General features: G+C 40.0%; 3 protein-coding genes across 5 annotated transcripts in view; 2 read left to right on the plus strand and 1 right to left on the minus strand.

Annotated features, from left to right (window-relative positions):
• The window catches only part of sos2 (son of sevenless homolog 2 (Drosophila)), a 41108-nt gene extending 37945 nt beyond the window's left edge, over nt 1-3163 (plus strand). For both annotated transcript variants that reach the window (XM_044167402.1, XM_044167403.1), the window contains one exon: nt 1-3163. In XM_044167402.1, coding sequence (XP_044023337.1) covers nt 1-504 — 504 coding nt within the window. In that variant the 3' untranslated portion in view covers nt 505-3163.
• On the minus strand, nt 1854-9615 carry LOC122862138. Its single transcript, XM_044167407.1, has 8 exons — nt 9486-9615; nt 9283-9383; nt 9100-9189; nt 8697-8842; nt 8364-8459; nt 6510-7188; nt 4677-4780; nt 1854-4457 (listed from the first exon to the last, which is right to left on the minus strand). The coding sequence occupies exons 2-8, from the start codon at nt 9370-9372 to the stop codon at nt 4355-4357; spliced, it is 1308 nt and encodes a 435-aa protein (XP_044023342.1). The 5' UTR covers nt 9373-9383; nt 9486-9615; the 3' UTR covers nt 1854-4354.
• The window catches only part of cdkn3 (cyclin-dependent kinase inhibitor 3), a 12969-nt gene continuing 3533 nt past the window's right edge, over nt 8729-18164 (plus strand). The window contains exons 1-7 of one of the 2 annotated variants that reach the window (XM_044167410.1): nt 8729-8866; nt 11458-11520; nt 11719-11793; nt 15688-15784; nt 15919-15974; nt 16088-16132; nt 17185-17407. In XM_044167410.1, the coding sequence (XP_044023345.1) occupies nt 11520; nt 11719-11793; nt 15688-15784; nt 15919-15974; nt 16088-16132; nt 17185-17407 (497 nt within the window). In that variant the 5' untranslated portion in view covers nt 8729-8866; nt 11458-11519. Of the gene's footprint in view, nt 8867-11457; nt 11521-11718; nt 11794-14247; nt 14333-15687; nt 15785-15918; nt 15975-16087; nt 16133-17184; nt 17408-18164 lie in introns of those variants that run through there. The other variant, XM_044167411.1, reaches the window with a different exon arrangement.

An 18164-nucleotide genomic window follows, 5' to 3' on the forward strand; every position in this document is an offset into this window, starting at 1 on the left:
AGCTCCAGGTCCAACAGCCCCCCGGCCATCCCTCCCCGGCTGCCCCCTCCTCTGCCCAGGAACCAGCCTCGACCGCTGATCTACAACGGTCCTCCCAGCGACGGCCCCCTGCCCAGCCCTCCTCCTCCCCCACCCCGCGACCCTCTGCCCGACACGCCTCCCCCAGTGCCCCAGCGGCCCCCGGAGATCTTCATCAACTACCCCCTCAACCTGCAGCCTTCCCCTGTGGGCCGATACCACTGGGACTTCAGCAGCTCCCCCAGCTCCCCCAACACCCCACCCAGCACGCCGTCACCTCGCGTCCCCAGGCGGAGCTGCCCGCTCAGCGCCAGCCAGAACAGCCTCTGCCCTCTTCCTGTTCCCATCACTGCTCCACCTGTCCCCCCACGCCACAACTCCAGCCCACAACTCCCCAAACTCCCACCAAAGACATACAAAAGGGAGCTGCTGCAGCCGCCGCTACAAGGCCTCTCTTTTGTGGAGAACACCGACAGCAGCCAGTGAGTCTGCGTTATTTTTTTTTTTTAAACACCTAGAGGTGATCTTGAAATGCAAACTTCAAACTGTCTCCTGTAAACTAAGACACAGTGGACTCAAAGCTACTGATCAGAAAGAATTACACTGCTCCACACGCTCTTAACTTCACCCACCCGCCCTCTGCATCGACCAATCACCCCCCCGCTGTGCCTCTCAGGGGATCAGTAGCTCTGCCTTCATCATAAACCCTCTGTGCCAATGAGAAACCCACACCGGTGTGCCAGCTAATAAACAACAAGGAGTTGAGTGTTTGTGTCTGTTTGTCCCGTATGGAGCGGGATCGTCTGCTCCTGATTAAAGTTCTCACCCCTCACACTCTTAACTTAACACTTACCCCACGTCCCACTCTTCTATCAGGGTGGGGTGAATGTGGGGGGCCTTGGACTTTGTAGCCTCAACTGTCATGCTTTGTTTCTTTGGGCATTGACATCATCTTGAGTCCTGCTGCAGCTCACAGATTTTTACGACCTCTCTCCTCCTCAACGATCCACTTAGACGTAGCTTCACAGTGGGTGTGAGCAGCAGACATTTCCATTGACTTGTTTTTCCTACAAACTGATAAACAAACAGTTGCCAAAGTCTTATTTTATGCAGGGGGATAAGGGATTTTCTTTTTTTAAACAAATGTGACATTAAAAGAAATGCATAAAGGAGGCGACACTGAATCCCCCACCTTCTATCTCAACTGTACACTGTGACTGTATAGACGTGAGTCAAACTGCCTGTTTTTTTGTCTGAAGACAGGCCTCTCCGCAGCCACAAATCGTTGCCTTTAAAAATCCAACAGCGGTGACCTCTGACCCCAGGCTGCACTCCTCTCGGCCCGGATGGGACAACGAGAGCTGAGAACACTCCATTTGCACATCGAGTTTGAGCAAAGTCAGCAGGTTTCGACTAGATTATTAAAAATATCCCTCTGCGGTGTGCGACAGAGGGAGGACTGCCACGATATCAAACAGCACCGATCCAGGACAAAAAGGAGGAGAGAAAAGAGAAACACAGTTTTTTCTCTCTCCATCTCTTCGAAAGCTGATGTCTTAACCGATCCCCTTATAGACGTGCGCTGCTGTCTTGACACTGTGCTCTTCTCCAAAAGCCTTCATGACCAACTCTTCTTCATTGGTATTAAAACTCAGCACTAGAAGCGCGCAACCTCCCACCAGAGCTAGGTCAGCTCCCCCAGTAGCTGCTCAAAAAACCTAGAAACCCATGAAAAAGAGGAACTTTTTAACCCAACTTCTTCTTTATCTATCTCTCTCTTTTTTTCTGCTTGAAAACATTTGTTTCACTTTGGAAAGACTGAAATAATCCATTCATCATGCTCAGATGTGCCTTTTATTTTGTTTTCTACTTTACAGAAATAAGCAAATGGTGTCTAAAATGCTAAAAAATAAAGTTGCCTATGTAATGTTTAGAACAAAGCTATACACTATGAAATTGTACATGTTTGTGGATACTGTGTATATATAACATGTATACACTAACTAAATAATTTGTATAAAGTGACAAGTTTTTTTCCCCTGTTGTATTGTACCCTCATCCGCATCTGTTCAGTTGAATATTGCCTAATAATCCAATGCTGCTACAGTCGGATAAAAAAAACAAAAAAAAAAACAAGAAAAAAACAGGTCACTCTCACTAACTTACTTACAGACAATCTCCAGTTGAAACACTGGGAGTATTAACTGAGGAAAGCCATTTCCATTTTTTTCTTCCCTGCCCCTTAGCTGTTTTAAAGCAATGAAAAAAATATACAGTTCATTATGCCAAGCACTTACTTAAATGTGTGCTTCACTTTGTACATCCTACTAATTGCCTTTTTCTCCTTTTCAAAGATTTTTTAATGCTAACACTCATTAAACAGAAGTTGGAATTGTATTAAAGTTGCAGTTGAATATATACAGATCTATATTCAGTTGCAAGTATTTGAGCATAGTGAAGAATTGGACATTTTTTGTGAGAAACACACTTTGTGCACTTTAGGCTGTACTGTTGAAGAGCCACAGTTGTTATAGGTCATGTTTGTAAATGCATTGGTCCTATGCAACTGTTAAACTCACTTTCTACATGGATCAGGGCAGAAAAACACGAGTCTACCACCTCACGTTTACCCCCATGGAGACACAAACACCTGGGGGTGTCTGACCACCAAGAGCTGGACTTCAGCAAAATTTAAAAAAAACAAAAAAACAACCTCTTGCCCTTTTTTCTCTCCTCACTTTGCCCTGAAATTTCACCAAGACCTCCTCCTCCTCCTCCTCTCTGCCTTTTGTGCAGATGATGATGGGTGATTAAACTTCTGATTAAACTAGAGATGAAAGGGGAGTTTGAGGATTTTTATAGGCAGCTGAAGTAAAATCACTTCACTGTCTTCGCTCATGTTCTGTCCATTTCCCAAGTTTCCCAAGTCAGTATTGGTGGGGTTAAATTTGCCAATTTTCCCTTTTTGTTTTCTGTTTGTTTTTTAACCCCAGCCCCGACAGAATAACAGATTGGTTTTCCCTCGGTGGCACTGTAACAGCTTGATCCAGCAGTCGGTTTATTTGATGGTATGTGGCCTTTTAACTGCTTTGTATTAATGGTCTTGATGAGATTAATAAATCACCCAGTCTTATTTTGTACTGAACTACTCATTTCTCTTCTCGTTTTTTTCTTTTCTTTTTACTGTCAATTCAGCTTTCTCACACAAGCTACAGGTGTTGGAAAAAAACGAAGAAATGCATAAAGAAATTGTTTTACATTAAGGGAAATACGTAGATGAGAAGATCGATAGCACCAAAGTAGCGTTTGTCTGTTATATAGATAGATATTCAGCTGGTTAGCTTAGTTTAGCATAGACTGGAAAGAAGGAAACGGCTAGCCTGGTTTTGTTCAACTGTACCAAAATCCATCTACCAGCACCCCTAAAGTTAACTAATTAACCTGTTATATGTGCTCTGTTTAATTTTGTTTTACAAAAACCTGTGTAAAAAGGACAATTTGCCGTTTTACGGGCGGTGCGGGATGTACCGGGCTATTTTTAGGCTCTGAGTTGTTGCCAGGCAACCAACAGAGACTCCACAAAATGACTGACGCTGGCCGGCCAAGAAATAGTCTGTAAAACGATTAAATGCCGTTTTTACACCTCGGTTTTGGGATTAATTAAACTAACTAGATATAACGTGCTAATTTCGGTGCTTTAGAGGTTCTGGTAGGTGGATTTTGTTACCATTTAAAAGAGCCAAGCTAGCTGTTTCCAGCTAAGCTAACCTGCTGCTAGCTGTAGCTTCTTATTTAGCTAACGTTACCATATAATCAGAAGAGTCTCCACCAGGAAGCAAATAAGCGTCACAACTTTTCCTTTACTGCTTCTTTTTAAATATTAAAATCTAGTCCTTCAACTTATAAAAGTAAAATTTGTTATTGACTACGTGTCTTTAGCTACCTTCCGCATTGATGTGGTCTCATCATATATCAAGTATGGTCTGTAATATTAAATGGGATTTTTCAGATGTAAATAGGATATACTTAAGTATTTAGTCTAAACTCTGATTAAACTTTTTTTTTTCTCAGATGTGTGTTGCTGATTTTTAGTTTGTTTTATTTATTTTTTTTAGGCACAAACCCCAAAACGCTCTCTGCTTTAACAGAAAATCAAGAAAAATCCCATATCCGTTTTCAGATTCACTGATTTCGTCAGTCATGCATTTACGTTGCTGTCCTGGCCTTTTTTGAGAAAATGTATCCATCAGATAAATCACAACTTGGGCTAATGTTATTTGTAACTTCACAGTTTTTAGTGATGGTCCTCTTGTCTCTGGGGAGGACAGCACGGGGGTCAAACGGTGCTGCAGGGTCCCTCGCTGTCCTCACTGTCGTCCCACAATCCTCCACCGCTCATGGCTGCTGCATGGTTACCTCGCTGCTGAGGCAGGCCTGGTCTGAAGAGATGGAGAGATGTGAAGCTCGAAGATGCAACAGGTAAAAGTTGATTAATCTCATTAATACAGTTCTGTATCTGCACTGATGCCACAATGCAAGTGTGAATTTGGTTGTTTTAAGTTTAGTAAAAGCAGCTTTGTGTATCACCATCCCACCTGTAATTAGAGCAGAGTTAAAGTGTCATCACTGTCGTAATTCTACCCGATGAAGTCTCTTACCTCAGATTTTCTCTGCTCTGGTTAAAATTGTGAAAACCTTGCCTCGCTGAGGCTTGAATCGGTATGAAGCCTTGTCTGTTGTCTTTCTCTGGAGCTGATTCAGCCTGGTACATGAAGTGATGTGGATATACAGAGAGCAGGTTTGAGAGTATTATTGACAGGAAAACACTGAACAGAGGACCGCACAGAGTTGTCAGGAAAAAAAGGGGATCAGTTGATTTAAGAAATACTAAACAAAATGAATTTGGAGATACAGGAGTAGATTAACAATATTCTGCAAAGCCTATTAAATTTTATTCATATGAAGATAATTTCACTAGTCATTGCTAGTACTACTAAGCCTGTGAAAACAGTTGTATAATGTCTCTGTCATCATTTGCATAACTAACTGGAGGTGTCTAGTTTGAACGACAAGTGCGTTTACAAGGCAGGGAGGGTTTAAAGAAAAGATGCTACCAAGCTGTTTTGTGTATTTGACCATTCTTTTTAAATCTTTCTAGTCTGACTCCCTCAACTTTATGGAAGTGGTAATATGTAATTGCTGGAGTTCCCCTGTAATATGGTTTGTTACCCCCTATCCTACATCGTAGAAAAGGTTTCAGTCGTAGTCATCTGGACACTGTTTTCAGAATCAAGACATTTCTCAATTGTGAAAAAATGGAACAGGAACTCAGAAATGTAAGCTACTCTGTGTTACATAAGCCCTGCCCTCAGGAAGGAGTCTACCTGAGTATCTGTTGATTAGCTAGTTTCACCTGAAACTGACCTATTTTCTTCCATGATGGCCCAGTAATCAATCAGGCCTATTGTTTTCTGGCTGCACCTCTCTCATCACTGTTAAGTACCTGATTAGCACATGATTGGCTTGACCAAGGTGCTAATACACTGTAGTAGACTTTGGGCAGACTGAATCTCAGACCACCATTTCTGTTCAAAGAGGGGTTCTCTTTTTCACAAAAATGGCTTCCTTGACACCCCGTTCAAACCAACTCTTCTCTCTATTCAGGTAGACTCCTTCCTGAGGGCAGGGCTTATGTAACACAGAGTAGCTTACATTTCTGAGTTCCCGTTCCATTTTTTCACAATTGAGAATGACTTCCGGATGGGAGCCGAAACGTCTTGATTCTGAAAACAGTGTCCAGATGACTACGACTGAAACCTTTTCTACTATAGAACACTCCTGGACGAATGAGGGACTACACCGTCTCCTATCCTACAGTATCTCCTATATTTTGTCAGAAACTCTCGAAAACTTGTGCACAGATTTCAGTTATTAAAGTTATTTTTTTTATGTCATTATAGCATCTTTCAAATTTTTTTGATGGCTTTTTTTAATGAGACAATCCCAGTATGGCACATGTATCTCACGATTGTCTATCACGATTTGTATTTTAATACTGACACATAAAAAAAAAATGTAAACACTTTCTTTTATTAAAGCTACTACATGCAGAATGCTTATGCCTGTCTAGCATCTTTCAAATGTTCTGATAGGTATAGTGCTTTTTGTTTGTCTAAAAAAGAAAGAAAGAAAGACAATCCTAATGGAAATTGCAGTCTATGTGTTGCTGTACCAATATATGAGGAGGTGCCAAAGGAAAATGTTCTAATTCTACTCATAAAGTAGAATGAAATTACAAATTTAGAGGTCTGTGCAGTCTTGGCAGACGCATGTACTCCTTGAGTAAGTTTTAGTTTTCATGTACATGGTACTACACCACATTGGCATTATTTTATTCTGACCCACTTTCAAAGGATGCTAATACTGTAATATACCAAAAGTAGGCCCAGTATGGACACAACATTGTGCTTATGTAACAAAAAACTGAATACCTGTTTGGATGGATCATCCCAGATGGGCCTGAAGGCACTTTTTGGATGTAGAGGAGGCGACCCCTTCCTGACACTGACCACCCTCTTCCCGTAGGAGCTGATGAGGCATGGTGTCGGCCCGTCCACACACGGCCCTGCAGTGTTTCTCAGAGGAGGGTGAGGGGTTAATCTGGGAATCTGCCACCTCAGGCACACAGTCCTCTCTCTGGGTGCCTCCCTCGACTGCTGCTGCTGACTGTATGAGGGTTTTAACAGCACCGGCACCTGGCTGTCCTCCTCTTCATCCTCCCCACTGTTGCTGCCCATCGTCTCCCTGCGCAGGGTGCCGTCAGGGCTGCAGGAGGTGACAGAGGAGTAGTCGAAGGCCGAGGTGTCATCTGCGTCTGTCTCGCAGTCTTCAAGGCTGTGGTTAGTGTGAGGTGTCGCCAGCTCGTTGGTGCCTTTCCCGGTGGGCTGGCTGAAGGTGCCCTGACCCGAGTCGCTGTTCTCTCCCCATCCTGCAGTGTCGGGAGTGAGGAGGGAGCAGTAGGCGTGTCCACAGTCACGGGCCAGCTGGTTCGGGACAGTCCGGTCTCCTCCACAGCCCTTCCTCCTTACTGGGCTGCAGGACCAGCACTCCAGACGCATCGAGTGACAGCCGTCGACTCCGTTAGTGAGGCTGACAGCCTGCTGGTCGTCTCTGTGGGAAGGAGAGTGGAGGTTATTATACCAGGACTCCCACATTAAGTGATGGGAAAATCTGTAGTACATTTACTCAGGTACTGTTCTTAAGTTCAATTTTGAGGTACTCTTATTTTAATTGAGTTGACTTTAACTCCATTACTTATTGCTTTCTTTTTTCCTATCACTTCCCCCTTTCTTTCTTCTGGCATTTCTTCTTTCCTGCTTTCTTTTGTTCCTACTTTCATTTCTTACTTTACTTTCTTGAAATGATCTGAAAACATGGAAATCCCCACAACTGTAGATACGACGTTTTCTCTTATTTTAATAAAAATAATTTTACTTTGGATACTTGAATTCCTTTTCCTGTCAAGACTTTTTTTACATTTACTTAAAGGATTTGAGTGCTCCTTACATAACTGGTTTTAGGGCAGATGTGCCATTTAATGTGGCTGTGGGCAGCATTCGATTAAAATGTGGCAACCAAGATGATACCTGCTGCCACAGCATATAGAAGTCACAACCGCAAGAGCAGCAAAACACAGGTGAACATCAGAATGATGCTTTTGTTACTTTATTCACTGGAAATTGTCCGCATTTACATCTGCCTCTTCAATGTAAGATATCATGAGCCACAACTTGTGTTGAGGTGGGAACATGAGCAACAAAGGGGGAGGGGAAGATGAATACTTCCTGTCTCAAAGCAGAGTTGCATATTGCTATTTTCAGGATCACCAAAATTAAAATATGTCACACAACTCTCCAGTACACCATGCTTTATTCACTAAACATTTTCAGCCTAGTTGACATCACTTTTGACAGATTTGCATATTTAAATACTTTCTTTGGTTACTTTCTTTTGGTTGCCAGCCACCAGACTGTTTCTTAATCTGTCCTTGCATTAATCACCATGCAACAATAGTGGAACCTTGACAAAAATGAAACTGCATGATGATAAGTATCCATCTGCAAGTTGATTTGGATGCTTTACTGAAATGAATGGATACCGGCTGCCTGGAAGGCAAGTATTTTAAATTCATGAGCTAAAACATGCACACACACAAAAAAATCTGATTAGGCTCCAACATTTTTGCACGTAAATGTCACTTGTCTGAGCTTGTCAACAACATTTTTGACCTGCAGGTGCTTCCTTGCTTGCTGTACTGTCTGAAGCCAGCAGAGGGCAACACTCACCTCTGAGCTGCAGCGTTGGAACCGTGCTGAGACTCTCTTGTCTGTTGGCGCCCCCTGCAACAGTTTGCAGATCCACCAGCCACTGCATCAGAGCTGCTGTTCATGTAATGAGTAGATATAAATTTTATCTTGAGCCAAAGACACAAACGCAGGCATTCAATATAAATATGTGACTGAGTGCTTCAGTAAGGGGTCCCTTACTGAATATTATTTGATTTCCAAGGGCCCAAAATATCTACATAAACATTTAATCTGATATAAGAGGCATCAACCTGAGTGTTTATACTTAAAGATCATCTGTGTGCCAGCTAATCCTTCTCATGATGCCCTGACCTTTGTCCAGCTTCTTCTCCTTCCTCCCACCGGACGTCTTCCTCCAGGATCACATGACAACGAGACAAAAGGCTCCTCAGCGCTTGCTCAGTTCCCAGCAGGAGGCTGCAATCAGGATGCTCTTTACCCGTCCACTGCAACAAGTTCTAGAGGAGGAAAATGGAGAGAAAGTAAGCTTCTAAACCTAAACTAAAATGTTCATTAGGCCTTTAATATTTCTAAAAGTGTTGTATATATTGTCATCTATTGATCTCTGGCCTTCTACTATCCCTCAAAACATCCTCATGGGTTTTATTTTCTGCTCTGAATCATTTTTTCGTGTTTTTCAGATGTTGAACTTTAGGTTTAGAGTTGAACAGCAGAGTCACATCACAAACTGGCCTCACTGTGGCTTCTGACTCACCTGAATGTGGCTCAGGTAGCTGTGTATGCGAGAGACAGGTGCCAACAGCAGGGAGAGCAGTTTCATTTCCTCTCTCTCCATCTGGCCGCTCTGTTAAATGCAGACAGAAAATATCCATTAGCTTGTCTGGTTTCTCAAGTACATTATGACTGAATAATATTGATGCTGTATCACTTAAAATACCTGCATTTTGTGACTTTTCTCAGGATGATTTAGTCTGTTGAATTCCAGTGAGAGGAATGATGCCAGGGTAGTTGTGTATCCAAGGTACATATCCGAAAAGGCTGTCTGGACAACCCAAAGCAGAGCAACAGTGAGCTCCTTTAGTGTTCCGTGTAATGGACTGAAATCATAAAAACTCCCCCCCAAAAAGAGCATCAACTTACGTCATTTTGGCCGATAAGCTGCACCAGGATGTCTCCAACCAGAGATTTCCAGTGTTCTGCAGATAATCGCTCCTGCAGGGTGTTTCTGAAGAGCAGATGTCGCTGTAGCAGCTGCTCCACAAACTTCAGATATGTCTGACTGGATCACAACACAAAAAACAAGGGATATGATGAACGGAAATTTAAAGCAAAAATGTTCTGATTTTTTTCACCTGACCTGGGCACATTTTGATCATCAATTTGATCATACTAACATATCAAAAAGAAGAGATACTTTAACTTCAGTTTTTGCATCTGTGTTGTAGAATTTATGTACGAAACAATTAATAATTTGTGCAGTTCAATTGTGTTACGACGTTACAAGCAGGAAGAATTTGTTGCTTCTTTTTTAGATGGGAAAAAACCTGAGCTGTTTTTTCTCTTTGTAGCTACAGTCTGCTAAGATATAAGCTGTTTAGCACTTACTATGGCTCCACAGTCATCTGGTGAGCTGGAGGTGTCTTGTATTTATCATATAGCTGGTTTAAAGTTGACACGTACTCCCACTCAGAATGCAGAAGTTGCATCGCCACCTGATGTCGTGCATCTGTACAAAAAAGAAAATATTAATTAAGCTACACATATGTGCCTTTCACCTATAGGGTTATTATTCAGCAAATAATATTGTATGTACAATATATTGTTTGTACTTAATTTGTTTAAGTTTAGTCCCCAATCTGATCATCTAAATATAGCTAACAGAAATCAATGGCTAGCATCTACTGCTTAAGTGCTTTTGAGAAAGTAACAACAAACAAATCCCAAAAAGTTTACTCACTTAAGGAAATGTTTTCTGGCCACTTGGCTTTTTAAAACAAGTTTGAAAATATTTTACTTTTTAAAAAGCCAAGTGATAAAATTTGGTACAGTTGAAAACATCTTCCTGACAGCAGATGTTTTCTGGTAGCCAATGTAACATTTTTAATTTGCTGGTTGAATCACTATTGTGTTACAGCAGTCAGATATAAAAGCTGGCAAAAAAAACTCCCCACCTGTGCCTTCACTCAGTCCTGCTTTGAGGCCCTGCAGGAAACAGTGGAGGAGCAGTTTTCCTCTGGACAGACAGGCTGGTGGAGCAGACGAACAGTCACACTGCCTCCGTTCACTGGCCGATTCTGCTGGATCACTGCTGCACAACAGTGGCAGATGGCAAAATGTCTTTCTGCAGGTTTTACCAGCAGTTATTACCGCCTGCTGACTAGGTGTAAACAGCTTTGTTATGACTAATTGTTTGCTGTTTGCCACTGAAAATGATGACAACATTAATATGAACACATTATATGATACATGTGGATTTCCTATAACAAACAAAAACATAATTAAGAAGACTTTCATCTGCTATTCTGCATTTTACACTGAAATTTGCCACATTTACAGCACAAAGAGTTATACTGACTCCTAAGAACAAATACTGAATGTACTTCTGCATTACTTCATTCAGTTTCTGTATTTTCCTTAATATGTATGCTTTCTATCTTGCATGTTTTGGTATTTACAGTATTGCAAGAGCAAAATTCCTTTAATGCACTTTATTTCTTGTGTGTTTTTTGTCCTTTGGGGCCAAGGTAGGAGGGGGCTAAAGCTCACTCAGTCTTAAGTAAAGGAGGATGAAGGAATGGGTAAAGTCTGACGGAAGAATCAAGTCAAACATGTTTATCTTCCTCTGCGAAGTAAAAGAGATAAAGATGAGACAGATAGCAATGTCCTGCGATGAGGTTTATGAGAAATATGATCTTAATTTTGAGAAAGATGGTTTGCAGAGGCTACCAGTCTCCTGACCTGTGATCTGATTTGTTTAGGTAGATCTAATGCTTTGGATTCTTATCTGTACAGCTCTGTAGTTTCTATCTGTGGTGGTGTTGTTTTACCTTTCTCTCTGTTTGGATGTGGAGCTCTTTCCATCCTGCTGAGGTCTCTGTCTGTTACTGTACAGCTGCAAGATCTGACACCGCATCACTCCAAGTTCTTCCTGTAGGATGACAAGATGCAGAGTTTAGTAAGTATCATCATTTTATACTGTGTAATATCTGTTACCGGTGCACATCCTTGAGAGAAGTCAAATTTGAGTGTTGAATGTGTTTGTGTTACTGTTAATGTGGCTGTTCATTTAAAATCATTATGTGAATATAACACATGCTGTAACCAAACTTTTCACAGTGGATTTTTATCAAACTAATCGGAGTCTCACCCTCAGTGACTCGACCAGCGCCTCCAGACGAAGAGCTTTCTTCTGGCAGCTCCTCCTGTTCTCATCCAGCTCCTCCCTCAGGTGCGTGTCTCCATGTTGGATCTGACTGAGCTCCAGCAGAGCGCTGGTAAACCCCGTCTTCAGCTCAGAGACCATGCATTGTAACTGACGGGACAGCAGGTGTCATATAATAGTCAAAAATATTAAGTCTATTGACAAGTTTTCCACTACTGAAGATGTATATTTGTAAGCTGAGGTAGATAAGAACATAATTGAATGTCTAAGTTGTATTTTGGTCCTGGATTGCATTCTTGGACATCAGAGGGGGTTTATTTACCATCTGCTGCTATTTTTTCAAATAATGAAGAGCTTTAAATTTAAAGTGAACTGTATGTTTAACAAAGCCAGGCTGGCTGATGAGGGAAGGTGCAGCATACCTTGGAGATTTCAGTGACAAGCTCTGCCTCTTGAGGCTTCATGACCTGTACAGAGAGAGACACAAACAAGGCTGTTTGCAAACAAACACTTGGGTATTAATGTGACCTTTTTGATATTTCTAGCTGATAGACCGTGAGGAGAGAAAGTCCACCATGCAGAGAAAAGTATGTTCTCCTGAGTAATTCACTCTGTCCTCCAAAGGTAGATCAGATAGTGTTGCATTCACACAATAGGTACAAAGCAGGGATGTTTTCTCAGCAAAGGGAATCTTTAACCTCTTCCTAACCCAATACATGTAACAAACATGTACATACATTGTAAAGAACAGACAAAAACTGAATATCTACAGAGTTTAATTTGAGTAGTTGTGGTTTTAAGCACAAAAAAATGTGAATTATGTCATAGTTTATTCTTTCTATCTATATATTAAATCCTCTAAATTTACTAGAAGACTTAGAATAACATTCTTAACCTGATTTAATGACTTTGGTGCCTATATTCTTGTTTGTTTGTGGTACCTGCTCAGATGTTGCCCCTGCCAGTAGCCCCTCTGCTAAGGAAGTGGCAAGCCAGCCAAAGAGCTCAGCCCTGCAGGGGAAATGGCTGCAGGAGCCAAGATCCCTCCTTATAAGCCTGCTGACAGAAGGACAGGCACGGATCAGCAAAAAACTCAAAAATGGAATATGCCATAGCCTCGTGTTTTAAACTGCAAATACATCATATAAAATCACTTTTAATACAATATCTCTGTAATTTTATATCACTTTTCTGGATTTAAAATATGTAGACATAAAATTTTTATTGTAGGTTGCGAGACTGTGACGTGCAAGCTAGCTACTTAAATGCATATTGTAACACTTCCAATCATAATTATAATGTCAGTGGTGTCCAAATATCCAAGAATCCATCAAAAAACACAAGACGGAGACTGAAGCAAAAGATATAAAGGAAAGCCACAAGAAACTCACCTCAGTTAAAGCTCTTCAATATTGCTTCTCCAGACATCTGAAGTGATGCAGTGAATCCAAAAAGACTTCAAATGTCTAGTGTTTCCTCTTCTGTGGAAAAGCGTGGTTTCAGTCATTTGCGGTGTTTGGAGGCGGGTCTGGTGTTGCGCTGTGCGCTGCTCTGTGCGGACAGCAGATGTCCCGCATGCCGCGTTGTGAGCAGCTCTGATTTACTGTGTTTACAGGGGGAGTCAGGTTCACTAGGAACCACGCAAATTGCCCTAATCGAAGTATTGTTTTATAATAGAGTTATTTACTGTAATTGAGTTAATGTTGCGCATCTGCGTAAATATATTTTATTCTACTGTTATTTTACCAACACGTTTAGGTTGTTGTTTTTTTTAATTATTTTGTTCACACATCACTTAAAATGTTGCTCATGAAGTCGGTTTTATTTAAGGTTTTCTATATGGAAATGTGAAATTATGTCAGTTTCCTACAAAACATTAGTTTTAGTAATTTCTTATGGAGTGAAATGAATAAGACGTAAGAAAACAGATAAAGAGCAATTATATTATTAGCCTATAACAAAATAAATAAAAAGAATAAATAAATAAATTATAAAGAAATTACAGAGATAACATTATATACATTACAATACCTTAGACTTAGATGTAAACTTATTGTGCAAATAATTGTGGGAAATAAATCCAGAAATCCAGTTATGCAACTCTGGCAGCCATGCTGTGTGTAAGCTACTATATCTTACATAATTTAAACATAGGTAAGCCTATAGGTATGGATAATAAATATACATCAAATACATTTACATATATAGTGTTATATATGTGCAGTATACACACATTCCTTTCATTTACATAACACTATAGGTTTTAATATATTTTTAGGTAGGCTATATGTCATTGTATGCCTAACAGGCTTCACTGATTCAAACACTTCGAGTATCATTAAATAAACAGATTATATCAGTAGAAAACAGGTGTCTCATTGTTTAAAAATCCGAGGGATGTTGTCACCGGTCATTTTCTTCACCCCGCCCGTGTGGATCAGTCCGCAGAGTAAATCGAGCGCACACGTGCCTGCTCTGTTTTGCGGAGGGGCGTGGTTGAGAGACAGTGCTTGAATCTGATTGGCTGCTGGCTTCACGGAGTTTTCAAATCGAAGCAGCAGCTGACGGAGCTGTCAAAACAGCCAACAGGAGGAGAGCGTGACCGGTGAGAATTCAGAAACCATATATTACTACCATATATTTACCAACTTATATGCATGTCTGTAACACTACATAGCACTGTATTCTTTTCTGATAAATAATAAGTAAAGGTTTAATTTAATTGTTCTCCGTTTGTTAAATTCGGTCTGACAGGTTTGCTGCACAGCTAACGCTAGCTACCACCAGCAACAAATTTCTCTCCGAGCAACATACAAATTACGCTTGGCAGTGCCGTCAGTTCCGACATTAATGTTAATGCAATGTCAAATAATATGTTGTCACATTGGAATCTTAATACATGTTGGGTAGTGGAGAAAAAAAAAACTAGCAACTAGCCAGACTATAGCATGTTTAATTCATAGTTAACAGGTTGGTGTATAGCCTAGCTAGTTGCTCGCACGTTAGCAATTTAAAGGACCATACCCATAATGGTCTTAGCATGTTTTAGCCAATGTAGTGCAATATAAGTACATTTACTCAAGTAACTGCTTACTTTACTTGAGTATTTTCATTTTTTGCTACTTTACATCAAAATTATGATGTGTTATTAGTGTTACTATAGGTTAAGATCATAGACTGTGTAAAACAAGATAAGACCAGATAATATAAGATGAGGGCCAGGGGGCTGGAGGCTGGGGTTGTTAGGGTTGGGGTTAGGGTTAATAACCCCTAACCTTAATACTATAACACATTATTCTGAAATGGACCATTCTGCATAATGAGTGCTTTTACTTTTGGTACTTTATACTTTTGTCCTTTTACTTAAGTAAAATTTTGGATGCAGGACTTTGACTTGTAACTGAGTATTTCTACACTGTGGACACTGCTACTTTAACTTAAGTAAAAGACCTGCACAATATAATTCAGTCAAAACAAACAGAAGTCCTAAAACAAATACTACCTTTTGAAACAAAATGCGTTACCACAGAGTTAAATCAACATCTTGCTGACAGTTTCAACAAAAACTGAACATTATAAGCTTCACAATCGTAGTATTTATCGGTGGGTTATTGCATTGTGTTGCGATATAATCTACAACTTTTGTATTTCATTTTTTGCACCCTGCACATCACTGCCCATAATTTCCAAAGTATGCTATTTTGGGTGGATTTTGAGTGCATTTTTGTTTCAATTGGGTTCCACTTATTTCTGAAAATTAGTGGAAAATAATCCATCCCAGCAAACACCATGTCCTTTTTTTCAAGAATCTAAAATATTCATGATATAGTTTTGAAAATTATCAACGCTAATAAAGGTGCACATAATGTGAAGTAAACAGGCTAAAAACAATTTTAAAGAGACAGTTTGTTCTGTGACTCGCAGCACTGAATTTCAATGTCCTTCCTGCTGTCTCAACAGTCTGTTGGGCTGAAGTCATGAGGACAAGTGAGTTTGACTCTTCATCTGAAGATGAGGAGGTTGGAGAGGAGCAGCTGACTCCCTTCCACATCTCCTGGTAAGTTTCAGCAGTTTTCCTTTTGTCTTGGGCTACCAGAAAGTGTGTGACTTCTGTCAGATTGTTTTTTAAATGGTGAAATGTAAAACAAGCGTCGCTGTGTTCATGTATATTATATTTTGCTTGGCTTTAAGGTTACCTCTGTCCATAGTGGAGTGCTCGCAGTTTCTTGGGATATGTGCACTACCAGGTAAAGTTGTAGTTTATCATTTTATTTATCTCTGTATGTCAGTGATTTTACTTTATTGTAAGGTTTCGTGTAACTGATCACAAAAAAAAAATGTTTTCTTCATCTGACTTCAGGTTGCAAATTCAAAGATATCCGCAGGAGTCTGGAAAGAGACGTTGGTAAAACGACCTTGATCTTTACTGGTGCTCGAAAAAACCACTCTGGAACCTGAAGTAGATCTTTTATTTTACCTTTTATGAAATACCTCATACCAGTGGATTTGGCAAATGTAGTGTGTGAGAGTGATTTTAGAGAATCTCACTCTGTAAAGTTAATTCAGCACACTTTTCTGTGATTGACATCATCTAAATTGTCATTGTGCGAGATGTTCCACTGATCTGTTATTTGTCATTTTGTGAATTCCATTTGACTTTCACTAAATCTGAATGTTTCTTGTTTTGACTGTTGAACGATCTGTTCTTCTTTACTGTCAAAGTGCATTAGATACATAATGTTTTCACTGAAATTAATCCATATCCAGCCATGAAGTAATTCCTTGCTGTTCAGTGAAAAACAAATATTCCAATTAGTTTTTTTTAAATCTGAAAATTACTTTCGTTATCAATTAATTAGATGAGTATTTTATGTTAAGTATTTAATAGTTTGGTCTATAAAATGTCAGATACAATTTCTCACAATCACAATTTCCTAATGTCCAATATAACATCTACAAATCACTTGTTTTGTCTAAAACTCAAAGATATTTAGTTAGTAACATAAGACAAAGAAAGTCAGCAAATCCTCACATTTAAGAAGCTAAAACCAGAGATTGTTTATCATTTTTGCTTGAAAATTGACACACACAAAAATAAATTATCCAAATAGTTAATAATAATAATAATTATCTGTCTATCAACTAATTGATTAATTGACTAATTGTTTCAGCTCAAATTTGGCTATTAAGTATGGGTTTTGAGCGAGTGTCATGATTGTATTGTTCCAGACATCAAAATCACTCTCAGATGAATTTAAATGGCATTTCAGTCTGATTATCAGGCTTGTGTCATAGTCCAAAGGCCGACGAAAGGCTTCAACACTTTTATGTTATCTGTGAAAATACATAGATGGCAGAAAGTGAGCCGCCTTGTCTGAAAATATTAAAATCTTATTTTTGGCAGTCCGAGGTTGTAAGTTTTGTTGTTTGACGTCTTGGCTTCTTTCTCGTTAACAGAGGAGCTCCAGAACCAGGGGGTGCAGGAGGTGTTTGTTTTCTGCACCAGAGGAGAACTTAACAAGTACAGGGTTCCCTCCCTGCTAGAGGTCTACCAGCAGCGAGGCTTCACAGTTCACCACATGCCCTTCCCAGACGGAGGCGCTCCTGAGCTGGAGCACTGCTGCCAGATCCTCGAGGAGCTGCAGGTCAGCCTCAAGAACAGCAGGAGGACTGTGATCCAGTGAGTGTACTGATTCAGAATTTTAAAAACTGGCTATAAATGTAAAAATATAAAAACATGAAGAGAACCTCTAATCACATAGAGTAATAATCACGTTCCCCAGTTTATCTTCCTCTTTGTTCTGGATACAAATGGAACAGAAGTATTGAAGTTGAGTGTGTTTGATTTATTTTACCTGACAGTCTCAAGCTGCTGTCAAAAGAGGATATAAGTTGTCATGTCAAGGCAATTAAAGCAGTACGATGGAGACACTGCTGACACTTGATGTTCTCCAGAAATTCTTTACATGTTAATACCGCTAAAATCAGTTGATGATGAACCTTACTTTCCTGGTCACATTTTTTGTTTCTTGTATTTTTCATATAATAGAGCACATTTACACTCACAATACATTGATTAAACTGCTGAACAGAAGGTAAGCCTTCTGTTTCTTTCCCCAAATATTATATACAAAACAACCCCTCGTTCCAAAGATGTTTTCCTTGGCGAGATGCAACACTGGTTGAGAGATGGTTCATAAATAACAAACAAACTTAACTCAAGCATGTCTACATGAACAGAAAGAGGATTCATGAAATAGAAAGTAATCAGAAAGAGTGTTTACGAGACAAATGATCATCCTTTGATGAGATTATACTGCAGCATATTTGCTGCAACCATGACAAAAAATATGTTCTCAGTTTCTCTTTATAGCTTGAAAAGTTTCTTGTTTTAATGAGATAAGGCGGCATGTCATTATCACAAGAAATGTTTCTCA

Source organism: Siniperca chuatsi, linkage group LG15 (genome assembly GCF_020085105.1).
Source record: "Siniperca chuatsi isolate FFG_IHB_CAS linkage group LG15, ASM2008510v1, whole genome shotgun sequence".
NCBI classification, from domain to species: Eukaryota; Metazoa; Chordata; class Actinopteri; order Centrarchiformes; family Sinipercidae; genus Siniperca; species Siniperca chuatsi.